The following is a 26,911-nucleotide window of genomic DNA, read 5'->3' as shown; positions in this document are numbered from 1 at the left end:
AAATAGCACAAAATACACAGTGGACCCCGGGGGTGGGGCCAGGGCGAACCAAACCTTATGCTAAGAAAGTGGTATACCCCACATGATAGGATTCGTTAGATCTGTTTTCGAGATGGCCATCGCTTAATTATGCAGTGTCTCTCTATATAATATATTGCTGCTTCACTGACAACCCTGGAGAATGGACTCCGTAGTCTGCAGGGGTATCCTGCTCATGCAGGGGTACCCTCTAACTTAAAACCAAGCACCCTGCATTCAGGATTGCAAAGGGGTGCTATAGGGGTGGCTGATAGGTTTTAAGTGCAGTGACCCTATAATGCATGCTTCAGCCCATGGGAGATCTATGCCCTGGTACCTTAGTACCATTTACTAGGGGCTGATAAGGGTACCCCAGTATCCAATCTGGGATGTACCTAATTACTTTAACACAGCAATTTAGGGAGAAAGCAGATAGACTGGGGTCCTGATTAGCAGGATCCCAGTCAGTACGTTCCAATATCTCCAACACAGAGATAAACACAATGCACACAATACTTTAGCAAAGAAATACAGTAAATAGTACAAAATACACAGTGGACCCCAGGGAGGGACCAAACCATATACCAAGGAAGTGGTATAAGAACCACGACTCGGATCAAGACAGGGTCGAGCGAACAGAGAAGTGCTGGGGACCCAAGGAACCAACCAAGGTGAGTAGATAGGGACCCCATGGAGAGTGTGTGCAGTGTGGAAACACTACTGCGTGCTTCGTACAACTCAATGTGTAAGTCGCAGTTGGATTTGTAAAGATTAAGGATCCTTCCCAGTGGACCCTGAAGAAACCCTGTGGAAGACAGAAGGTTGGAGACCCACCCCACCGGTGGATACCCTAGTGCCCACGTTACCTACACCAGGGAAGCTGGGTGCATGTGTGTGAAGTGGTGTTGGAAACTGCCGTCAAACCCAATGGAGGACTTCAGGACAGTCTTGCTGTGAAAGAAGGAAGAAGTGTCTTGTGGAATGTGAGGATGGAATCTTGATGAGAGCTACCTGCAAGCAGAGGGCACAGAGTATGTGCCACTCAGGAGTGACCAGGAGACTTGGAAGACGAATGGCCTCCGATGTCAGGTGTTGCAGGATGGGTGAAGAGGACCATGACTCCACAGCTGAGAGGACCAGGCGGCGCTGAGGAGGACCAGGAATCGTGCACAAGCTGTCCCACGAAGGATATAGAGTGTTGAGGGATCGGTGTCTGGAGGGAGCACCAACAAGCCTTGGCAAAAGCAACTAACGCATGAACGAAACAAGGCACAACGTCGGGCCAGCAAAGTCCAAGGGACTCACCAACAGCAGGGGAGCCAAGGCAGGCCCCAAGAAATCAGGGGAGCCCAACAGCAACAAGTGTGTCCCTCAAGTGGACCCACAGGCCAGAGGCACTTGTTGTGAGAGGAACTCAAGCAGCTCACCAAAAGATGCTGGTCACGATACAGGCAATGTGGTGTGGCTGAAGACTCTGGTCACTGGAGGTGCTAGAGGTTGGGGGTATTTGGAGCCCTGAGATCTCCTTGGAAAGAAGTCAACAAGCCTTTGCAACTGCAAGTCGAGCGGTACACAGGGGTTCAGTTATTGCAATCCCCACAAGGAAAACTGGCCTCAAACGTGGTGAGAGGGCAGGCCTCAGGAGCTGTGGAAAACCACCAACTGTGTGGTAGAGCCTTTGGGGTCCGGAGGAGCTCAGAATCAGCAGAGCGGTCGACTTAGATGGGGTGCCTGCGAATGCAGGACAGTGACTCCTTCACTCCAAGAAAGACTCCTTCAGGTGTCTTTGATGTCCACAGGCCTTGGAAGGTTCCTGCATGGTGTACAGGCACAGACGATGTAGCAGACTGGAAGGGAGACAAAGTCAGGTCCAAACGAAGTCCAGCAAAGTCTAGGGTGCCCAGACTGTAAAAGTAGAAGTGGTGTTTGATCTGAATCTTATTCCACGACGAATCTAGGGACCTGCACCCAGGTAAGCCCTTACTTACCCTAGGGAAAGGGTTGGGAAGATTTAGGGGACCCTCCCAGGGGAGGGTCTGGACCGGGGGGAGGTTACGCCCATTATCCAGTTTCACACCAGAGCGGCAGGCAACAGCTCCCAGAACTGGTTTGAACTGGACTATGCACAGAGACACCAAATGTGCCCCTCATGGGGACTTTCTGGGACAAGTGCACCCACCTGGTCCCAAAACACTAAATCCTGTCTGGGAGGTGGTCATACCTCCCTGTGACAGGATGCCTATTGTTCCACCTTCATCTGCTCGAGCTTGGCTCAGCAGCAGGAGGGCTGAAAGGTGTCTCTGGTCAGCAGCAACCATTTTGTGCTGTCCAGGTCTAGAAGGTTGGCACCAGGAACACTGATAGCTAACGGAGGGCTCTTCCTATGCTTGGAACTCGACCTCCCACACCGTTTACAGTGTGGGGGTCTGATTCCAACTTGTTTGATTCCAAACATGATAGTATTCATTGCAGCCATTTTCGAGATGGTCATCGCGTAATTACGTGGCGCCCCTCTATATAATAAATGGCTGCTTCACTGACAACTCGGAAGAATTGACTCCGTAGGCTGCAGGGGTGTTCTACTCATGCAGGGGCACCCTCTCATGTAGAACCAAGCACCCTACCTTCAGGATTGCAAAGGCCTGATGTATGGGTGACTTACAGGTTTTAAGTGCAGTGACCCTTAGAAATAGGAAACCTATATCTTAAGTGGTGCAAGCACCAAATCACACAAGCTGCAATTGCCCCGGTAAGTTAGTATGATATACTAGGGTCTGATAAGGGTACCCAGTATTCAATCTGGGATGTACCTAGGTACTAAACATATCCATTTAGGGACAAAACAGATAGACTAGTGTCCTAATTAGCAGGATCCTAGGAATAGTAGTCAAAACCCAGCTTAGCACCAGGCAAAAAGTGGGGGTAACCATACAGCAGGATCCTACCTTCCTAAATCCATATAGTGCATACTGGTGATATCATAATAATTTGAGTGGGGCAAGTACTGCTAGTAATATTTCCTCATGTGGGTTATGCCCAAAAGTATATGATAGCAATGGTAAAATGATTGAATATGTGTGTTGAATATAAATGTGTTTACATAACTCCTGAGTGAAATCTCTTTAGTGCATTTATCGCAAGTGGCTACAGTGCCTTTGCTTTACACATTGCCTCTGTAGTGAGCCCGACTGCTCGTGGGTTATACAGTGAGTGTAATCACCTACCCTTGACAGGGGTGGTAGTTCTGCCTGGCTGGGGCCTCCCTTCAGCCAACCAGACACTGTTGGTTCCAACAAAGAGGAACCAAGCTAATGTAATCTCTCACATAATCCATTAGAGGGGATTTGATTTATTTTACTTTACAGTAAACCTTCATAGACGAGCCAAGATGCTGGGAAGTCCGTTCATTCAAGCAAATGCAATGATTTGTGGGCCACTGAGGCATCTCTGTGTTTGTGTCCTACAAGACATAATGTGCTGGATGTCTAGTTCAATAAACCACTATAAGTGTAATCTATTTAATATGTGTAAATATGTTCCCAAGTATCCAAAATGATAATTCTGACACCAATGGATTATGAAGATGACAAACGTCCTTTGTAGGTGAAAAATGCATTTCTATTCCTTTATAAAACCCACAAATTTTTCATCTGCAAAACTTTAAAACTTTGCAAACTTTTTGAAGTTGAAGTTGCTGTAGTTTCACTTCTTCATTTTTACACATTCCAAATTAGGATGTGTATATTTATCTGCTGAGCATTCTCGGTCTGAAAATAGTTCCAGACCATTTTTACTTCCTCAAGTTCTCACTTGGAAAATGAAGAAAACATTGTAGACTTGAGACCATTTCTTCTCTTTCGTGGTCCTGGAATATTGCTGGCACTGTAAAAGGCCGAAATGACCAAGAAATGAGTGAAAGCAAGAAGAGTCACATACTTTCGCTTCTAAAATACCATCAAGAGCACCACCCCAATCTGCTGTTTGGGATCTCGAGTGCCAAATCCACTGACCATACTGGCGTACTCACCAGGTGCTCAGGAGCTCTGCTTCATGTTCTCATTCACATGATTGTGAACTCAGCTAGACCGTTTTTCAGGGCCCTGAAATCCTGGAGTAAGCAGAAACAATAGCAGGCTGTGCCTCCAGTTTCCTGACAGCCTTGACAGGTGGACCAATCATTTCACCATAGTGAAGAGTGTAGCAATTCCAGTGATTTACTTGTGCCGGTGCTCATTGTTACCGAGCCCCACAACAGATTTAACTGAGATTTCAGAGTACTGGCAGTGCAGCATTATCAAGCTGGGCCGTGGATGGGTCAGTGGTACAAAGAATTATACCCTTTTTTCAAAGAGGGTAAGTAAAGCAAACCCTGATTATCGGTCTATTATAACTGAAGTGAGCGGGAAAGGCTGAATGGATTGAGGTGGGTAGGGCAGTGGCCAGCTTCTCTGATCAAAATGTGCCTCTGCTGTCATAAATAAAAAAGCTCTGCTTCTGTTTCTCTTAGTAAGAAGTTACCTATGGGATTTATATTTCGGCAGACAGGATATCCATCACCGTTGTGACAGAGTAACCCGTCCGCCAAGCTCTAAATCAGGGGTAAGCTTCTTACATGCTTTAATGGGTCAGTGAAAAAAACACAGAAACTTATGTAACTGTTTGGAAGAGGCAAATAGTGTTCACCACTGGCAATAGATGTTATCATCTGCTTGCGAACAGTACATATCTTGATATGAGAGAAGCATGTGCACCTATGTGACAGTCACCCTCCAACCAGCCAAGACAGCGTGTCTTAATCTTGCCCTTAAGAGGCAGTGAGTAATCGGAGGATGAGTGGCACAATCAGATCTCACTAACCTTTTCCATCTCTGCGCCTTGAGACCCACAAGGGTGAAGCAGTTGCGCTTTACAAATCCTGGTTGATTGATTGCTGATTTGAGTGACAAGGTTGACAGGTGGCTTTAGCACTTGAGTTTCAGGAAATTGAGGCACATCAGCTGTTTTCTCTCAAGTAACTGAAAAGGTCAATTTGTGACTGTTGCAAAATCATCCTGTGCCCTGGGCACCCCCCAACTTTTTGCTGACTTCTACTGCTGGTAACTGACTCTGACTGACCCTGGGCTCTGCCTAACCAGGCCCAGTGCCAGTGCTATGCTGAAAAAGACATATTAGAATACAGTTAAAGGTACACTAGGGTACACAATGGTATGGTGGGGTACCCTGCGATTGTCATGACCTACCCTATAAACCCCACAAGTTTATAATAGGGCAGGGGGTTTGAAACTACCTAGAAGTCTCTAGTACAATAGGGCATGGCAGTTTAGAGGTCAGCAGCTTTATGCACTTGCATGTGTGCACTGCTGAAGCCCGAGGTCAGTTTAAAGCAGCCCTGGGTGCCAGGACTACTTTAAAAAAGTAAATTGTGCCCAAACTCGATTTTGGGGTTTGGGGCACTTAAAAATGGATAACCTACAATGTTTTGGCATATTAGGACGCCCCAGGGTATCCCCTAGTTGTCCCAGGGGTGGGGAGTCAGATATTTATAAGGTACGCCCTTATAAAATGAGTTTTATATGCCCTGGGTTAAGTGAAATTTCACTCCCCATATAGTGATAAAGTGCTGCCCAAATTCGACTCTGATGCTAGGAACACTGTGGAGGGAGGATCTCCAATATTTCTACAGATTTGAACCCCTAAAGTCTCCCCTAGTTGCACATGGGTTGGGGGTCCTGTACATATAAGCAAAGTAATTATAAAATATGTTTTTGTAAGTCCTGGTGCTGGAAAAATTACCCAAAACATTTTTCCCATTGCAAATCCCATGCTGGATAGGTTAACATAGTAGGAAGTTATTGATTAATAACTCTTGATAGGAGAGGGCTAGAACTGCCATTCAAAGACTTCCCTGAATGGTATTAATACATTCAACAGTATGGTATTTTTGAATTTCTCCTAAAGTATACATACAAGAAGTTTTAAGACTTTCTTGTGTGTAAGTCCTGATTCAGCCTTCCAGTGGTCTGCCCTGATTGGTCAGAGTTACGTGGATTAGCCAGGCTGCCTTAAAGATGTGATAAAGAGCCCCTGGGGTCAACCAGCTCTGCTGGCAGGGCTGTGTGCCATTCTAAAGGAATGCCAGGCCAGGGGCAGGAGTCGTAAACTATGTCCTTCAAAGAGTGTCATTTACAACTCTGAACTTTCCACCTAAGGCAGATGGTAGGATTAAGGAAGGTATGAGCAGATGCAGGGGGGAGAGTCCAAGGGCCAGATGTAGGTAGGCTTTTACCGGTCGGTAACGGCTGAAATCGGCCGTTACCGACCGGTAAAAGCCTTTCCCTATGTAGGAGGCTTATTTACCGATTCGGTAAATTCCGAATCTGTAAATGTTGATTCGGTATTTACCGAATCGGTATTTACTGATTCAGTATTTACCGAATCAACATTTACCGATTTGGAATTTACAGAATCGGTAAGTGAAATGTAGAAAGCACTGTAAACAGTGCTACAGGGCTTTAAGAATTCGTTATTTACCACCAACTATTAGTTGGTGGTAAATAAGGAATTCCTATGTAAATGCATAAATGTGCATTTACACCTCTGCCATGTGACAAACATACATGCCCTTAGGGCATGTATGTATGCCACATGTGCACACCAACACTAATCAGGGGTGCGACAGGGTGTCAAAGTGACATCCTGCCACCCTTGACTTTTTCACAATTTTACTAAATCGGTAATTACTGATTCGGTAATTGACATTCATTCCTATGGGCCTCCAGGCCCATAAGAATCAATGGCAAATACCGAATCGGTAAATACCGATTCGGTAAATACTGAATCTTACAGATTCGGTATTTTTTACCGATTTTTTACCTACATAAGATTTAGCGATTCTGAAATACCGAATCGGTAAAATTCGGTATTTAAGAATTGGTAAGTCCAATTTACCTACATCTAACCCTAAGTTAATTAGCCATCCAAGGGGTGTGTTTAGCCAGCTCTTACCTCCTTGTTGGAAACTCAGCCATTATGGATTTGGAAGATTTGGTGCACTCTGGGACAAAATAATGCCACACGCTACAGGATGTGGTCATATCTTTGAGGAGTTACCCTTCTCCAATTGGTCAGGAGTGACCTCCTACCTGACCCAGAGAACTTGGAATAAGTATCTGAGAGGGGCAGAGTCCTCAAACTCTTCCGCTTGAAACTTTCTGAAGCATTACATTGTCACGCTGAGAAGATTGCTGTGCAAAGATTATTAGAACATTGCAATGTTGGTCGCTCCATTGAAAAAATTGGAGTAGCTCCGGGCTTACAATGGCTGGTATAAGCCCGGAGCTCCAACATTCCAATGTTTCTTTGTTCACAGCTCTGGCTGTGAACAAATGCTTCAGGGGGCCTGAGGGGATTTCAATCCCCTCGCGTTCCCTGAAGGCTTTGTTTTATTTGTAGGAACATTCTTCCCTCTAGTGGCAGAATGTTCTGATAGCCTTATAGCCCTTCTTAGCAGGGCTATACCGGCTATTAAAGTCCCGCTGCCTTGTTAAAGTACCTCGCCTTTGGCTCGGGCCTTTAACGCTGAGCGGGCCTTTAATAGCCGGTATAGCCCGTTACGGTGTTCTATAAGGCTATACTAAGGTCTGACCTCTGAAGACTGCACCAACTGAAACTAAAGCCCTGTGGATTACCTTGCTGCAAAAGAACTAACGAGTGGACTCCCTGCACGCTACAGGTTAACAGAGTTCACCTGGACCATCACCACCAAGGATCTTCAACCTAGAGAACACCATTGGATTTGTAAGGGTTTGTCCAAGTGGATTGTGGGAACTGAAGTCCTCAACTTTCAAGGACCAACTTGGAGCTTCAAGATCCTTGAAGTGAGTTTGAGAAACTTTGGGACCCCTGGAGGAACTTCAGGGAGAAGTTCAAGAAGTTTGGAGAAGTTTGGAGCAACTTTGAAAAAAAGCTCCATACAGGGACCGACTCAACCTGGCCAGCCAAGCCGCCTGCCTTCAACCGCAAGCTGGCCAAGACATCCAGGTTTGTCCCACTAAAAGCTCTGCAGGTCCAATTTCCAGAGTTTGACCAGGAGTAGAAGAAATCCAAGGCCAGCGAACCCTCACCGAATCTGGCCTGTTGAAAAGCATCGAGGGACCCCAAGAGAAAAAGCTTTGTAAAAGTTTCTTAGTCCGAACAAAGGAAAGGTGACCGGGAGCAACCGTAAAAGCCAAGCCGCCTGCCATCAACCGTGTGTTGGCCTGGATCCCGGGTTTGCGCCGCTGAAACGCTCCGGAGGTTGGATTTCCATAAGTTTGACCGAGAGCTCATCGCAAGGCTATCCGGTGAACCCTCACCGAATACGGACTGGCTGAGAGCTTCGAGGGACCCCGGGAAGAAAAGCTCCAGAAAAGTTTCTAAGTCCGAAGGTAAAATCTGTGACAGGGACCTACCACGAGTGATAGCCGCTCAGGGCTCCATCGCGGTTGGCCAGATACTTTGACTTTGAGCCGGTCTACCCCGACCAGATTTCCCAATAAGGTGCTATATGTTTCTAAGTACTATATATAATGCTAAATCTTTGAAAATTCATATTTCCTGTTCCCTACATTGGATTTTTGCCGCTTTGGTATCATTTTAAAGATAAAAATATATCCAATTTTTATAATGTGTTGTGTTTTAATTATTTACTGAAGAACAATTTACTTACCTTCGGTAACGCTTTTTCTTTTGGATACAGTATCTCCCTGTGGATTCCTCACCTTGTGAATATCCCGTGCGCCAGCAACATTCGGAAACTTTTGTAGCTCTCCACACAGACGAGGACGTAGACAATGTCACAGAGGCACGACTCCGCTCGCGACCTCGCTGACGTCACTGGATCTATAATAGAGCCTCGTCAGCGTGATTACGTCAGTTCCACCCTTTTATCCGTGCCCTCGGGCACAAGGACGGACCAACATAAATAGGTACATTATACACAGTACACAGTATTCAAACTAACACATATAGTGTAAAATCAATAAAAAAACAATTAAACATTTCTATTGAAAGACACAATTATAAAATAAACACTTAATAGGTATAGAAGAGTGTGACAACAGGTAGGAGGGTGGGCCAGTGAGGAATCCACAGGCAGATATTGTATCCACCAAAGAGTAACTAATCTTGATGCGCAAGGCAATCCATCTGGAAAGTGTGCGCTTGTGCACCGCTCTGCTTTTCTGCAGCCACCAAAGCCCATGAAGAGCTGATCATCCACCCGATAGTCCTTAGTTCTGTCAAGGTAGAAGCTCACCGCCCTCTTTGGGTCAAAGCGGTGAAGCCGCTTCTCCTCCTTGGAAGGGTGAGGGGGAGGATAGAAGGTAGGAAGGGTAATGGACTGCCCCAGATGGAAGGGAGGTACCACCTTAGGCAGAAAAGCAGCCCTGGTCCTGAGTACCATTCTTTCAGCATGAATGGTCGAGAATGGGGGTTTCGAACTCAGACCTAGAAGCTCACTTACCCTCCTTGCTAAGGTAATAGCAACTAGAAAGACCGTTTTAAAAGATAACAGCCTCAAGGGACACTTGTGAAAGGGCTCAAAGGGAGAACCTATCAAGTAGGTTAAGACAAGATTTAAGTCCCATTGAGGCACAATAAATGGAGTGGGTGGAAACTTCTTGGTAAGGCCCTTAATAAAACGTAACACAATAGGAGATTTAAATAATAATGGCTGATCAGGCAAACAAACGAATGCCGACAAAGCCAACAAATAGCCTTTCACAGTACCCACAGCAAAGCCTTGCTGGGCTAAAGAAAGAGCATAGTTAAGGATGTTGGATAAACGGGCCCTTAAGGGATCAATAGACTTCCGTCCACACCATGAAACAAATTTGGACAACCTATAGCAGGGGTCTCCAAACCGGTCCTGGAGGGCCGGATCCATGCCAGATTTGTTGGATATCCCCATTGAGATACATGTAGTTATTTTAAAAATCTGGCATGGATCCGACCCTCCAGGACCGGTTTGGAGACCCCTGACCTATAGGAATAAATAGACTTGGTGGAATGCCCCCTGGCCGAAAAAATAACATCTACCACGTTAGGCGGGAGAGAGTAAGAATTCAGATTGCCCCGTTCAATCTCCAGGCATGAAGGTGTAAGCTCTGGAGGTGGGGGTGTAGAACCTGCCCCTGCGACGGCGAGAGGAGATCAGCCCTGAAAGGTGGACGAAGAGGAGGGCACAAGGAGAGGTGGAGAAGATCCGTGTACCACACCCTTCTTGGCCACTCCGGGGCAATCAATATGACTTGGGCCGGTCTTGGCGAATCTTCCTTAGAACCCGAGGAATCAAAGGTATGGGAGGAAACGCGTAAAAGAGTTGAGAGCCGCAACTCAACTGAAACGCCTCACCCAGTACCCCCTGCATCGGATTCTGCAGAATGACGGGCAGTGAGCTTTCTCGTGAGTGGCAAACAGGTCCACCCGAGCTCTCGTGGTCGGCTGAAAACTGCCGACTGAGACTGTCTGCACGTACGTTTAGAACTCCGGCCAGATGATTTGCCATCAGACAAATCTGATGATCTCGAACCCAGGACCAGAGACGCAGAGCATCTCTGCAGAGACAATGCGACCCTACTCCTCCCTGTTTGTTGACATACCACATCGCGGTAGTGTTGTCCGTTAGGACTTGAACCGACTGACCGCGAAGGGAAGGGAGAAAGGCCTTGAGGGCCAAACGTATCACCCGTAATTCCAGAAGGTTGATGTGAAGCAACCTTTCCTCTGGAGACCAAAGGCCTTTGATCTCCAGATCCCCCAGATGAGCACCCAACCCTAGAGTGGATGCACTTGTTATTACTGTGGCCACCGAAGGAGGAAGATGGAAGGGCTTCCCTTGAGACAGATTGCCCTCCACGCTCCACCAAGACAGATCCGCTGCAGCTTCTCTGGAGATCCTCACAGACTCCCTAAGATCTCCTTTGTGCTGATACCACTGCCTGCGGAGGCACCACTGGAGCGCCCTCATGTGCCAGCGTGCATGGGTGACCAACAGAATGCAGGAAGCAAACAGACCGAGCAGACGAAGGACCTTCAGGACTGGAACGACCGCTCCATTGTAAAACAAAGGAATCATTTCCTGAATATCGAGAATCCTTTGAGGAGGAGGGAATGCTCGACAGACAGTAGTGTCCAGTACCGCCCCTATAAACAGGTTGCGCTGTGAGGGCACTAGGTGAGACTTGGGTACGTTTATCGAAAAACCCAATTTGTACAACAACTGGGTTGACACTTGCAGATGATGGCACACCTTCTCTGGCAACTCTGCTTTGATCAGCCAGTCGTCCAGATAGGGGAAAACTGAAATCCCCGATCTCCTGAGATGGGCTGCCGCCATCACCTTGGTGAAGACTTGAGGTCCAAATGGGAGAACTGCAAACTGATAATGTTGCAACCGCACCGTGAAACGGAGATACTTCCTGTGCGACTTCAGGATCTGGATATGAAAATTATTGTCCTGCAAGTTGATCAACACCATCCAGTCCTCCTGCTGCAGCGCTTGAAGAACCTGCACTAGGGTGAGCATCTTGAACTTTGCTTGCTTCAGAAAAAGATTCAAGACTCTGAGATCCAGGATTGGACGTAACCTGCCATCCATCTTGGGTATCAGGAAATACCGGGAGTAGCATCCCTGACTCCTTTCCTGCTCCGGAACCACCTCTATCGCACCTTTTTCTAGTAAGGTTAGAACTCCCTCCTACAGGAGAAGAAGTGGTCCTCCGACCAAGCTCCTTGGCAAGGAGGGTAATTTGGAGGGAATTCCCGAAAGGGAAGAGCATACCCATTTTCTACAAGATTGAGAACCCAACGGTCTGTAGTGACCAATTCCCAATCTTGTAGAAAATGAGTAAGCCAACCCCCCACAGGATCAACATGATCCAGAAGGGGGGATCTAGGGCTGCTTTGCTGTGGTAAGAAGGGGAGAGGTGGAGGAGGAGGAGGAGGAGGAGGAGGGCTGACGACCTCGTGGGCGATCTCTGTTCCTGCCCCATTAGAACTTGTATAGGGTGTTCTGATGCTGCTGCTGCTGCTGAGGCTGTTTGTAGGTCCGATAGGACGATCTACCAAAGCCTCTGTATTTTCTATAAGAAGAACATCTAGGCTGTGTCTGCAGACCCAGAGACTTGGCTGTAGCCTTGCTGTCTTTAAATCTTTCTAAAGCTGCATCTTCCTTCTTCCCAAAACGTCCAGAGCCATCAAAAGGGAGGTCCAAAAGAGTCGCCTGGACATCCTGAGAGAACTCCGACAACTTAAGCCAGGCACTCCTCCTAGATGCAACTGACGAACCCATTATCCTGGCTACAGAATCCGCTGTATCAAGGCCACTCTGGATCACCTGTTTTGCAGCTGCCTGAGTGTCAGACAGGACCTCATCAAAGTTCTTTCTGTCCCCCTCCGATAACTTTGGGGCCAGTTGTTTAGCAGAATCCATCAAAGCATGGATATACCTGCCCAAAAGGCAAGGGCATTGGTGGACTTAAGAGCCATAGAAGCAGATGAAAACACCTTTTTAGCAGTCTGATTCAGTCTCTTATACTCTACGTCACCTGGAATCTGATGAAAAGCTCCAGCTGATTTCCTTGAGCAGGCGGCTTGAATAACTAAACTCTCAGGTGCAGGATGTGAGGATAAAAACTCCGGATCTCCTGGAGCCGTCCTATATCTTCTGGCAACTGACCTCGAAACTGCAGGAGCCGAAAAGGGTTTTTGCCAAACTTTCATAATTGGCTCAGTGATAGCTTCATTAAATGGAAGTAAAAGTTCAATTACTGCAGAAGGAGAATGAAGCACTTCTGTCAGAATATTAGATTTAAATTATGTTGTTGGGCGTTGCAAATACAAAAGATCAGCCGCATTACGAATAACAATGTGGTAAAGAACCACATCTTTGGAGGGGACCTCTGAAGGAGGAGAGAGTTGCCATTCTGGTGATAGTTCCAAACCTCTTGCCTCTCTTTGGTCTTCAAAAAAGTCATCTGGCTCTTGAAGTTCTCCTTCCTACATCTCATCCTCTCTATAATGCTGCTCCTCTATCAATCTTTGTGCCTCCCATCTGGACCTTATCTTCGGGGCCAACGGAGTCGCACACGGATCCAACGGAGTCGGAACCAGCGTCGAGCCCGGATCCAGGGGCACATTTGAAGTCGACTGAGGCCGAGCTGACGGCGCCGGAGATGGAGGAATCGACGCCGGTGTCGACGTCCTCGGCGCCGGGAAATGCCAAGATGGAGCCGCAGGCAGAAATGGCATGACGGGAGCTGGAGCATATGCGTGAGCTACTCCCAAATTGAATGCCATGGGACTCATGGGACCCGAAGGTGCACCAGAGGGGTACATTGCCCTAGCAAAGACACCGTACATCGCATTAAGATAATGCGTCGGGTCTTGCCCTGGACAAGGAAAAGGAGGGTATTCGCCTGGGATGCACTCAGGGATTCAGGGATAGGCATCACCGGACTCGAGCCTGCCGGCACCGACGGCGGATCCACTGGAGTTGTAGGCCTTTCTGGTACTGGTATCCCTTCTACCGGAGCCGGAGAGTGCTCCGAAGATGGAGAAGGATTCGGCACCGGTGACTGCGCCGGTGAAACCACAGAAGAAGATACTCTCACCGGGGAAGGAGAAGGAGATACGTAGTCCTCTCGATGTCGATGTGCTTGCGAAGCCGAGGAATGAGCCTCCTCTTTATCCGAACAGCGTCGAGAGCCATGCCTCTTCTTTTTCTTATGCTTCTTGGATTTTGAAGCATGACTCGACGTCGACTTCGAGCCCGATCTCGACCTTGACCTGGTCTTCGATCTCCTCCGACCTCTTTTTTCTTTACACATCTTCGCCATAAACAGCTTGGCTTCCTTTCCTTTCAGAGACTTCGGGTTCATTTTCCTGCAGGAAGGACAATCCTCGACGTCATGATCCGATAATAAACACCATACGCAATCATCGTGAGGATCTTTTATGGACATGTGTCCACCGCACTCCCTGCAGGGCTTGAATCCTGATTTTCTCGACGACATCCTTGAAAAGAGTAAAAGAGAGAACAGGATACAAACTGGAAAATACAAAGTAACAAGCTACGGAGAGTCCCAAAAACCGTTGGCGTCGATGGCGCAGAAAAAAGGGAACTGACGTCATCACGCCAACGAGGCTCTATTATAGATTCAGTGACGTCAGCTAGGTCGCGAGTGGAGTCGTGCCTCTGTGACGTCGTCTATGTCCTCATCGGCGTGGAGAGCTACAAAAGTTTCCATATGTTGCTGGCGCAGGGGATATTCACAAGGTGAGGAATCCACTGGCAGATGTATCCATCAGAAATTGTGTTTTTAAATGCTTTACATACCTGTTTTTGAAGTTAAGCCTGCCTGCTCGCAGCCAAGATACCAAGGGTTGAGCATAGGAATAATTTTCTAAGACCTATACTGAATCCTATCATGTGTTAGGAGCCTTTTTGCCAGTGGCAGACCTTCATTTGTCCCTACCAATAATTCACTTTCCAACAGTGACATTGAGTTTTGATTACTAGTCACATGGGTGATAACTGCACGGACCACGTGAGAAAAGACTGTCACAATTGAAAACATTCTGTGGGTGAGGCTAGTCACATGAGAGTAGAACGGGTGTAATTCACAGGAATTGCATTGCATGGAGTAGAATGATTTTCACTTTACGTGCTAATCATCCACATGCTATTGGTATAAATATCATAGGCTGTTTCATTGGCTGAAGATACCCACATGCTCAAAGCAACATGAAACGTTTAATGAACTTGTTGTACCTCACCCAGGAAAGACATGGTTAGAGCACAGCATGAAGGAATGCCACAGCCTTGCCCTGTAGTATCATAGCCACCATTAGTCATCATCTGTTGACCATGTGGTTGCCCTGAGGTTTACATTCAATATCCTTCTTGAGAAATTTCGGTCTAAAGTTTCATCTACTGCACTTCCTCAACAGCCTTAAATGCAACAGTCAACATATTTACCAACTTCAGCCAAGAATAAGGGCCGCAGCTGTGGGAGATCCTCTATAAGCACTTGCATCACAAGGCAAAACTGAACAAATACCGATAAATGGATTATGACGTAAAAAAGCATGCACAAGAATTTGACGGAAAAGCTCACCATTGTAATGTGGACAGCCATTTCTCCTTGGCCTCGGAGGAGCTGTGAAGCGAGAAGGAACAAAAAGAGGAGTGAATGAGTCTGGCCACGTGCCTCTCCTCCCAGATAAGTCTTATTTTTAGAGCTTCTCGGGGTTCCTTCCTCGAGACTGAACAAAAGCACAGTTATTTCCTGCTGTTCTAACGCCGCCCCTACCCCCTCCCAACAAACAAAAAAGGAAAGAAATAAAAACCAGGCCAACACATTTTTGATAACGCCACAATGTGGAAATAACATTTTTTTAAATAACCTCTGGCGGGCGGATACTTTCCTCTTCAGACACATTCCCGCTTGAGCTTTCAGCTCTTTGAAAACCGTGAGTCTGTTATTTTTTAGTGATACTGGACGGATGTGCCCCAGGTTTGGGAGATTAAAGTTCAGAAGTAATTCACGTTTTTTAATAACTGTATTTTTTTTAAATTTAATTTGAAATATATAATTATATTAGCTTATTTCTAGAGATAAACCAATACCTGCGCTTTTGGCATAGCTGGGAGGGTTTCTGTGGTGTATGATTGTCCCTGGGATTTTCAGCTTGGATGTATCCTCCTTGGGATATTATTTCTAGAGCACAGAGTGCTCTTTGCAGATATTGTACATGTTCAGTCCCTCCATCAGTGCGTCTGTACGCATGGGCACGCTGGACAGTTGCCCGGGGGCCTCACGTGCATAGGGGCTCCATGCAGACCAGAATTTAACACAAATTTTCTGTGAAACGTTTTTATTCCTGTGAGTGGTTGTGTAGGCAGGGCACAGTGCAATGCTTTGCCTGGGGGCCTATAATGCTGTTAAGATGGCTTTGTCCGAAGACGACCCTTCTCACCAACAGGTAGCCCATGCCCAAGCAACTGTGGGACCAATTCACAAAAGTATTGCTTAGGATGAGAAAACACATCAATTAATGTTACTAAATATGTCATTTTGTGATTCTGAATAGCGTGCTGCCATACCATACAATACCAAATCATATCTTACCACATGATAACATACGATAATGTAACATTAAGTGACACTGTATAACAAAAAAATAAAAAGATGTGACACACAAGAGCTGGACAGACCATACTATACCATACCATAACATATCATATCATACCATACATACCATATAAAACCATACCACACCATATCAAGCCGCCAAGCCGGGAAACAATGTTGTATTGCATCAGGATCTGAACAACAGAAACGTAGGGGGTCCATCTGATGCAATTCTAGCTGCAGTATACAAAAAAAGGGATGGATGGGACGCTTGAAATAGTCTCAGCCATGGCTAATTACATGGGGCTGCATCCCAGTTCATCATTAGAACGAAGGATTTAAATGCTACCCGAGTGATTGCCACAGGTTAGACTTATTGCAAGCATTCCTCCCATCACATTTTGTGTGTTTCATGTACCGCCCTAAGTTGCAAGGGTATGCCCAGATGTGGATTATATGCTCACTGCCCCAGTGGAACCGAGCTACACCAGACCACCGAGCCCCAATCACAGTGAAACCGGTCTTGGGTTGCTTATGTTCCATTTTAGAGTAGACCTAGAAGTAGGGTCAACATCGATTTGCATTTGGCTGGGTACAAACTGTGGTGGCATGGTGGGCAACAGAATAATGGGTTAGGATGTTACTCAGAGCGATTGCAGTGGTTAGACCAATTGCAAGCTTTCCTCCCATCATCTTTTGTGTGTTTGATGAACTGCTCTAAGGTGCAAGGGCAGGCCAAGATGTGGGTCCTATGCTCACTGTGCCACTCAAACCAAGCTACACCCGACTGACAAGCCCCAATCATGGTGAAACCGGTCTTGGTTTGCCTGTGTTCTGATTCAAGGCAGATCTGGCTGGCAGTTTGACTGGGCTGTTCCTATTGGAACAGGGTAAAGACTGATTTGCATATGGCTGGGTCCAAACTGTGGTGGCATGATCAGAAAAAGAAGGATGGGGTGAAATGCTCCCCCATCATCTTTTGTGCGTTAGATGACACAATTCTAACTACAAACAGTACACCTGCTGTGCCAACAACTCAGGTTTGCACACAAGTGCTGCACAATCCCATTAGCTCTCCCAGTCCAGGGTGATTGATACAATCAGTTAGGCTGACCAATGAGCATGAGTTGGGTGCGGTACTTCCCACGAAGCAGGACTGTTTGGGAAAGAAGCGCTCCAAAATACCTCTCTATGGCACTCCGTGGGGTGAATACTAAGAAGCAAGGTCTAATTCTGCTGACTATATTTCTGTAGTCCTACAGTTATGTAGACTTGGTGAAGAGCAAAGTCATCCTGACTATGCCACGTTAGATCAGATAAATTTATCATGAACATGAGGAAAGTAAAAATATATACACAGAGGAATTTCCTAGGTCCTGATGAAAAGCCAAAAGGTTACAGCTTGAAACATGTCGACCTTTTAGGAAAAGAGAATCCATGACACTCTTCTTTCCTACCCCCCCTTTAAATCATACCGACTAGAGGATAGAATAAAAGGGGAACAGCTACTAGCTAGGATTTTTAAAGATACACTCCAGCACAAAATCCCCCTACTCCTGTATACCTTTATTATTGTATAGTGACTGTAGTGCTCCCACGTAGTCCGTAGGCCGCAGCATGCCCCGCTTCATAGCAGAACGGGATGGACCTGATGATGAAGCATACCACCACGGGGTAACCCTGGTGGGGGAGGGTTTTACAAGCAAACTCTATTTTCTCCATTGGAAGGTTAGTCTCCTCGGCTTAGCTGGGTTCTTGTTTTTTGTCATGTATTCACTCACATATTCACAAATGCAATGACATAGGCTGTCACTCATCAGTTGATGTATCAATCCTTGCACCCAATGACTCAATCATTCATCTATCCATGTAATCACTCATCCATCCTTCCAGCTACACTTTGACTTATTTTTACAATATGCATGACCACATACACAAAATCTCCAATAAATAACTAACATTAGTGAGACCTATCGGCTTTGCCAATGCTTGTTATCACCCGGAGTGGATGAAACTCCCAGTTTACATCTTATGACTAGAAAAATTGAATCGAGGTCTGCAGCGATCTGGCCACCAAAAAGCATAGGAAAACACAAGCATAATCATTCAAACTTTTTAATAAACATTCTTCCTTTAAACCATTGGATTAGGTACCTCTTCTGGTGGTCCTGCTTCACTCACCTTCCTTTCACCAAGGCCCACCATTTGGCCATGCCACTTCCAATCCATGCATACCTGAAGGTCTGTATTGTGAAGTTTACGAAGTGTATGCTTTCCTTTGGTTCATTGGCACTGGAACAAAGACTTCTGACTTTAAATACACGCCCTCCACCTGCACCCAGCCAGGTAGTTGTTCAGTCCCCCAGTTCTGAGTTCACCATTGGCCATTCCTCGCGATAGATGCCAGAGCTCCCCATCTCAGCCAGGGGATTCTGGCGTGTTTCCATGACATCCCACGGCCTGCTCTCATCCTCTCCCTTTACTCCCTATTTGAGCAACGCTGTAGCTCTAGGAGCTTGCAGATGTGAGTCCCGTGAAGCCCCGAGAATGCCATCTGCAGTGTCTGACTGCAGGAATCTGGCCTCCATCCCGCTCTCTTTACTGGGAGAAGGATTGCTTTGGGAGATTAAGGCGCATTCATCATTTTATGGATCATAACAATGCATGTTCAAATGCAGTCTTTTTAATTTTTCAACTGCCCCTTCAAACACTGTGTGTGAAAAATGGCTCCAAGACATTTCCCAGAACATGTCTTCACCAAGAACCTGACAGCATCCTCCACCGCCCAGCTGCATCCCTCCCATTCTGGTCATCTGCAACCCTCACTTTGTGGTGCTAGTGATCTGTGGGCTTCAAAGACAAACACAGTGACAACAGTTTGAATAAGGACTCACTGAAGGCACTCACAGCCCAGTACAGACAACTTCAGGACCACTACCTTTGTGACCTGACTTAACCCTAAATCTGCCTCACCCGCCACTCTCCATTGAAGGTTTTTGCAGCCCCCAGCTAACATAACACTTTCCTCTTTCTGCTCGCTCCACCACCCTACTCTCTCAGTAACTTATGATAACAAGCATTGGCAATACCAACAGGGCTGTTGTTAGCCGCTGACGTTTACCTTTGCCAATGTTTTGTGAATGTTGCTGTATGAGGATGCATATTGTATGAAAACAAGCATAGCCTAAAAGCCAGTATATATTTTTTGTGTGTAAAAGCACACATAGCAAGCACTGTAGGAGACTACTTATTGTGCAGATGTGCACATTGTACAGGAGCAGAATGCCATCATTCACAGGCAGGTACGCCAATGACTGAAGTGGGCGGAACTTGAGCCACAGGCTGTATTCTGTTGTGGGTGGAAGCAAAATGTTTTCATTGAATGAAGAAGGCTGATTAAAAGCCCATGTAAATAAGTATGTATAGCATTTATATTTTTTAAAAAAGAAAATGTAATTGGCTAACACCAGACCTAAACATGGTGCATGGGGCAGAAAGTCCTCATTTTGTCTGTTGGAGGTTACACAAATTCCTGGATAGTGCTGGTGTACAACTCTCGTTCCCTACTTGCATAATACTTTTTGTGTTACTGGGGTATCCTTTCCTGAAGATTTACTCCATGTACTGTTTTACCCCAAACAATGTGAGCCTCCAGTAGAATCCTAATGAAGCAATACTGTATCAATTATACTGCTGTGCGACTTACCAGAAGTTGCCATTGTATGGCACCTTCTTGCATGTCTTCCCTTTGTTTGTGTCACTTTGACTGGATACCAACTTTTTGGTGTGTGGTTTTTGGAACCTCCTAGGTAAGCCCCAGAGTCATGCTCTGTGCTTATAAAGGACACATGCTGCGCCTTCAGAGTAGTCCTTATATCACAAGATTGACCCTGTTTATTTTGATAGACCAGGCAGAGGGCACTGGACAGGCTACCAAGTAAGTAATCCTGAATGTAGCACCATAAGTTGGCCAATGGGCTGGCTGCAAATGGATTGGTTATGACGAAGATGGAATGGTTTCTTAACTGAAATTCTAGTTTTCTCTCAGGGGAAGCTTCATTAAATCATAAGTACTGAAAAGTCCCCTGCCTGTGTGCGGGAATACCAGAGCGCTTCCATAAACTATATCTTCCTAATAGTAGATGTTCACCTTATTTCTGGAAGGCGAAGCCTAGGACATAATTTTATTTCAAACATTTTGCAGCCTATAAAGGAGGCTATACTGGCCAATTACTTTTAACTTTTATTTAAAAAAGTTCAAAATACCATTATTAAAAAAGAAAATGTTCCAGGAACGGAGTTATTTTTTCTTATACATTTACTTCATAAATCTTTTTTCAAATGGGCCTTCAAGGTTTACAAACGATTGAAGGAGTGGGCCCAGAAGTATTTATGGTAAACTTCCACCTTGAGGAAGCTTGCACCATCTTCGGTTTTGAAAGCCCTGGACAAGGTTTCAAACAGCCTGCATCTGATACTCACTGCAGCTCAATGGATTCAGAAGAAGGTTTGATCAATCCAATTGGATCAACCTATTGGACACTGCTTGAGTTCACCCAAGCTCAACATAGCTCAATGGCTTTCATGACAGATTCGAGCTGGACACCTCAAACAACCTTACCACTGTCTTCATCCATTAAAGCTTCAAAATTTCTGAGACTGGCTCCATCAAAGCTCGTCACTATATCGAACTATTTGACGCCAGGTTCACCAATGACTGAAGGCAATTCTGATTTCTTTAATTCAGGAGCCATGCTGTGCACTCATAAGCATATTTACAAATAAGTGGTGCAACGCAGCGCAGCGCAGCAAGCAAAGCTGCTGTGCTCCATTGTGTCACCAGTAGAGACAAGAAGAGCGCCACATCATCAAAGAAATGTCACTGCTCTGATCACTCCAGTTCCTGTTGCTTATCACCAGCCCAGGCACCCTTGCGCCATAGTGCAAGGATGTTTGCGTTGTGATCAGTATCGTTTTTGTGTAAGTAGGGATACCTTTCTGGACAAAATTATCTTCTGAGGCTATTCCATCTTTGATTAAATATTTGATGAAGATATTTCACGCCAGCCTCAGACAGGTGAACCATTTTGGAGCTAGCCCGTGTCTACATCTATTTGTAAATATAGTTTGCAAGTAATACAAAGCAGCACAATGCGCTGTGTTGTGTTGCTTTTTCCTACGAAGACACGCAAAGCAACATTTGTGTGGCTTTGGAAATGACAAAGAGTATTTTGCGTCAGGCTGCATCAAAAGGCTATGCAACCCCAATGCAAAATCTTTGTAAATCTGGGCCTGAGTTTCTTTTGGAACAGTTTTTAAGAACAAATGACTGTGCTCCTGGTCCTACTTTGATTTTGTAATGTACTATTTTCCATTTAAACTAAACTTGAGTTGGGCTTGAAGTTCTTTTTATCACAGAAGCTTCCAATGTTGGAAGCTATGCATACACTTTCTTCCAGCCTTGCTTCTATTATAGCCTTTCTTCTAGAACAATTGTAGCAAAGATGAGCTAAGGGATATCCACGGGAAAACCTGTTTACCTCTACAGACCCAGTGAGAAAGGTTGTTTGTTGTTTACAAACTTTCAAGGCTATTACCACCTTAATATTTCCTCTCCCTGCTCAGGGGAGGCTCCACCGCTAAGGCGGAGGAGCATCGTCCGACTGCTAATGCAGCAGTGCACAAAAATGAAATTAAAATGATAATAACACTGTGTTATTATCATTTTCTTTTCCTTGCAGAGCTCGCAGCCAGGTGAGGGCAGGGCTGGGCTGAGCTCTGTGATGCCAAACAGAGTGAAGAGTGGTTTGCAGTCCTCTAAGTGCACTTGACAGTTTTTCCGGCCCCTTAGCCAAATCGTCAGGCGCACTTGGCACGTTCTCTATTGGGCTGTGTTGCACAGCCCTGTGGAGAACATGCCCAGACTCTCCAGGCACAGCCTGAGCGTCCAAACAGGATGCTCAGACCAATCACAACGCTGCCTCCTCAGCATCCTGATTGGATGGGACAGCCCGGAAGCCTGGGTGCTTCTGGTAGATCGGGAGGAAGAGGACGGAGGAGAGACGTGGAGCTGCGCGGTGGCAAAGGAATAGGTAAGTTACTTTTTTATTATCATATTTCTTTTTAATCCGCCAGGACCACTACCCCCATCCGATGCACCGGCCACTGTCCCTACTCCTTGTGAGGGGGTATACTCCTGCGTTATATTAAGGTGGGGTAATACAAAGTGGCAGTAAATGGACTTATAACTGAAGGCCCCTTTTGTGACTGCATAGCAGTGCAAGTCCTGCCACTGACACTCATAAAAATACCTTATGAGTGCAACTGGCTTTGTGAATCAGGCCCATCAATTTTGAAGTCCCATCTGTTGCAAATGAGTCCTATTGTACAAATTCCCACTCTTGATTTTAGAATGCTCTGCCCATGGAAGACATACCTGAATGTGACAATGTAGTTTGTTGTCGGCCAGCCAATGACAAACGAATAATCACTGCTCACTCTCTTGTCTGAGATTTGGTTGAGACAGGATCCAATCCACATCTCACAGAGGCGGACCCGTCTCTTCAACTTCAAGCTGCTCGAGGACCTGTGAGGTCAAATTAAAAGCTATGGTTAGACAGGTGTGAATCCTCCTTTATCTGGCCCAGAGACTATAGCGCCAGGTGATTATTGGTCCTGGGGGGGGGGCTCAGCACAAGAAACAAGACATGTTTTTGGTAATTTGTCAATTCACAATTTTCTGGCAACTCTTTTCATATGGCTGATCATTTTCTTCAAGGATAGGAAAGGGGACCGTTGTCCTTCCATCTCTACAGGTACGTAGATGTGGAGTTAAGAATAGTAAATCTAAAGTTACCTATGTTGATTTAATCTACAATATTTTGGTAGGTGCTATTTTGACTATGATATTTTTGTACCACATTTTTTACTTGGTATTTTGAAATACAATGCTGTGAACAAACAGAAACCAGCATCTTACCATTGTGACAAGTCTTTAGATGTTCATTAGCACGTTTCCAACCTCTTGGCATGGTGAGTCTGAGTCAACCATTCGCAATGCTTAGATCATTGGAACCAACTATGTTTTTTTGCCTGTATTCTAGGTATCAAGGAAGGAGCATAAAGGAGACAGTGCAATAGTATGTCTGCTGTATTGTGAGGGCTTTTTTCCACTGGCCCATAGTTTTTAGACAATTATTGTGGTGGCATCAATAGCATCTAAACAGTATTGCTTTGGTTAATCCTCTCACGCTTTTAACATAAAATGTGGTTTGCCAATATCTCTTGTGCATATGTCATGGAAAAGAAATCACCAAATTACTTGCAGGAAACTGATTTGAGCGGAAAACCCTGCTCTTAGATATATTCTGCTCATATTAGTCTCCTGAGGATGAGAATTATGCAAAATCATGTAATGAGAGATTTTCAGAAGGACTGGAATGCAGCCTGAATTATCACAAGTGGCTGAGATTAATTGAAGCACTTTATCTATCACCTTGTTTTTTGTTATAATTGACACCCTAAGTTTGATGGGCATGTCCAGACTTGGGTCCCGTGCTCACTGTGCCATAGGACTCAATCTGCACCCTACTGAAGTGGCTCAAAAAGGCTAACATCAGTAGATGGCTGATGCTTCCTTTCTTGAGGGGACCTTGTCTGGTAGATCTGTGACTGTTCCCATGAGGATCAGGGTCATTAACCATTTGCATAAGGTAGGCCTCTGTCTAGAGTAGCATTATGGGCAAAAAATTATCAACTGTAACGCAGCCTTGAGCAATCACTTGTGGCTGAGATTAATTCAAACAGTCTATACATCACCTTTTTGTTGTAGTTGTTACACACAAGAGCATAGCTTGTGGGGGCGTGGCCTAGCAAAGCCAGATGTGTGCTAGGCGAGCTCCGTCGAGCCTCAGCAAACATACTTCAATTATCCTGCTTCTCCGGTCATTCCTAGTAACTTGACCGTATCCTAGGTGTGGTGCGAGTGAGGGCTGCACTTTAAGCCCCGTATCGTACCTGGATCGCTGTATGAAGTGCGGGGCAGTGACGGCCCGGATCATGGCCTGCAGACGGCGGAGCTGAGGCGGGGCCTCGCTGCCTAGTGCAATGGCTGAAGAGATGGAGCACGCCGTGTCTAGGGCCTCCAGCGGAGTGTTGAGACGGGGACGGAGAGCCTGCACAGGATTCTCACGGTGAGGGGGTCTCGGTGCAGTGGTGGCTGTCTGGGTCCGGACTCCTACACCCGGTAAGAGGACGTTTCCTTGTCCCTCCCCCCACGAGTTGTGGCCTTGTTGTCGGCGGCCGTATCGGGCCACAGGTGGAGCCGCGCAGGGCTGCAGTCTTGCTGGGGGCCCGTGTGGACATTTCTGATCCCGGGCCGGCACAGTGATTTAGGCCATCTCTGAGCTCCAGCACCCGGTGGGCCGTCCTTTGTTCCTCCTTCCCCTATTGTACTGTGATCTCACATTGGTGGCCATATCGGGTCGCGAGAGTCATCGGGGAAAGGGGGGGAGGCACGGCCTGCGGGCTCAGTGGGGGCCATTGCGGACCTCAGCCGCTGCGGTGATTTGGGAAGACTGGTTGCGGGCCCTTGAGAGGGTGGCGTGGAGTGTGTGGCCCCCTGGATTCCCGTGAGGGGCAGCACCCGAAGGTGCGAAACAACCCTGGGGGTCAGCACATTAGGCACCGGCGGGGCATATTACCGCCCCAGTGGTGGGAAGTTGCCCGTAGGCGCTGATTAAACAGCATTGGGCTCCTCGCCCCCCATTGTTTGGCGGTCCCGCGAGCCGTGAATACGAATTCCTGTGGTCTCGTGTGGAGGCCTGGGATACCTGAGTGGTGGTGCTCCGTGGGGCATGTAGTGGCCCAATACCCTCTTGCTTTCTTGCTACACTATGTGCACTGGAGGGCCCGCCCGTGTGTTCGGGGTTCTGGAGGGTCCAGCCTTTTTGACCTGGTCCCCTGGACTTTGGCAGCCATCTGCACTGGAACTTGGTGGTATCATTGGCGGAGTGCTGCTGCGGCTGGAGTCAGGAGGCTTGGAGAACTATAGGAGTGGGGGGCCTGCCTCTGTCTGCCTGTTGAAGTGGCCACAGAGGAGTTGAGGGTGTAAAGCGCCCATTGGGGGGGGGGGGGGGGGGGGGAGCATGGTGTGGCTTGTGGTGGGTAGTCCTCTTCTGGCCCGAACACTCATAGGTTTCTGGAGTTGAAGCGGACCGATTCGAATACGTGAGCGAGCGTCCTCCCTTTCCAGAAATGGGGGGCTACTGTGTCCTGGCTGAATTGCACAGTGAGCTGAAGTGGGGCTATCCTGGGAGCCAGAGGACTTGAAGGCCACCATGACGAAGGACACATCAGGAGGGGGCTCGGCCAAACAGAGCACGTTGGACAAATTTACAGGCCCTGGGGCCTCTGCAGCAGAATCTGGAGGGGTGCATGGAGGCATGCTGGACAATGCCGCACTCATGGCTGCCATCACACAATCCAGGTATGCCCTAGACGCTAAAATTAGAGCAGTCGCCTCCGAGGTCATGCTGCTGTGACATGATTTGCACAACACGGTGGGGCACATTACGGAGGCTGAGACAAAGATATCTGGAGTGGAAGATGTGGTCACTACCTTGAAGAAAAGGGTGGCCTCACTGGAGACCACCCAACATGGTTTAGCGACACAAGTGGAGGATGCTGAGGGTACGGACAGATGTAACAATCTCTGTTTTGTTGGCTTCCCGGAGGGCTGCGAGGGGGGAGACATGAAGCGGTTCCTTACTCAGTGGCTGGAGAGCTGGCTCCCCCCGGAGTCCTTGTCTCTGTGTTTTGTGGTGGAACGCGCCCATAGGGCTCTGATGCAAAAGTTTCCGCCCGAGGCTGGTCATAGCTAAGTTGCTAAATTACCATCATTGTGACGTTATGCTGAAACAGGCCAGTGCCAAGGAACCTTTGCTATTTGATAATGCCCGCATCCTGATATTTCCCGACTATACGAAGCTGGTCCAGCAACTGAGACAATCATTTCTGTCAGCCAAGGCTCGTCTTCGGGATCTCAAGCTTCTGTATGCTGCTGTATCCGGCCAGACTGCGGGTGGTCTATCAGTCCAGCACCCACTTTTTCGACTTGCCAGAGGAGGTCTTTCAGTGGATAGACGAGATGGTGAAGCTTCGTCTAGCTCGGTAGCTCGGAAGTCGCCCAAAGAAAAGCTTAAAGGGAATAGATGCTCCTGGTCCAGACGTCGATCTCAGTCGTGCAGTGATTCCTCCCGGGCCGAGTCAGCCCCTCAGCAGCATGCATCAGCCTCCTAATCGATGGGGGACCACAGTCCCGTGTGACTCAGACATTATTGCTTTGACCGGAGAAGCACATATGAGGGCCGGTATCTCTGCTGGACTTTATGTGACAGGGACAGTGCCTGCTGACAATGGGCTGTAAGTTGAGGATCCATTGGCGTGGGTAGGCTGGGACCTCCTGTTGGGGTCCGCAGGCCGCACTGGCCGCAACAGATACTTCAACGGTTTTAAGGTATAGGGAGGGGGGTTTGCTGGGTTGTTGTTTTTGTTGTCTGATCGTACTATTCTATACTAGTACAAGGCCACCATGCGCACACCAGCCACTTTTCTATGCACCACTAAATACCACTAGAGCCTCCCATTGTAGGCCCATCAGGTAGACAACGGGTTCCCTCTGGTACCCTTTAGATAGTAAGCTGGAACGTCAGGGGGGC

The 26,911-nt window shown here is 46.9% G+C and overlaps 1 protein-coding gene across 2 annotated transcripts in view; it reads right to left on the bottom strand.

Annotated features, from left to right (window-relative positions):
* Window positions 1-26,911, bottom strand: part of LOC147718446 (rho GTPase-activating protein 20-like) — a 489,762-nt gene that overhangs the window by 231,128 nt on the left and 231,723 nt on the right. For both annotated transcript variants that reach the window (XM_086918365.1, XM_086918366.1), the window contains 2 exons: window positions 22,630-22,779; window positions 15,177-15,218 (listed from right to left, as the gene is read on the bottom strand). In XM_086918365.1, coding sequence (XP_086774491.1) covers window positions 15,177-15,218; window positions 22,630-22,779 — 192 coding nt within the window. The remainder of the gene's footprint in view (window positions 1-15,176; window positions 15,219-22,629; window positions 22,780-26,911) is intronic.

This window comes from Lissotriton vulgaris, chromosome 4_1 (genome assembly GCF_964263255.1).
Source record: "Lissotriton vulgaris chromosome 4_1, aLisVul1.2, whole genome shotgun sequence".
Taxonomy (NCBI): Eukaryota; Metazoa; Chordata; class Amphibia; order Caudata; family Salamandridae; genus Lissotriton; species Lissotriton vulgaris.
This window is presented reverse-complemented; position numbering and strand designations above follow the sequence as displayed.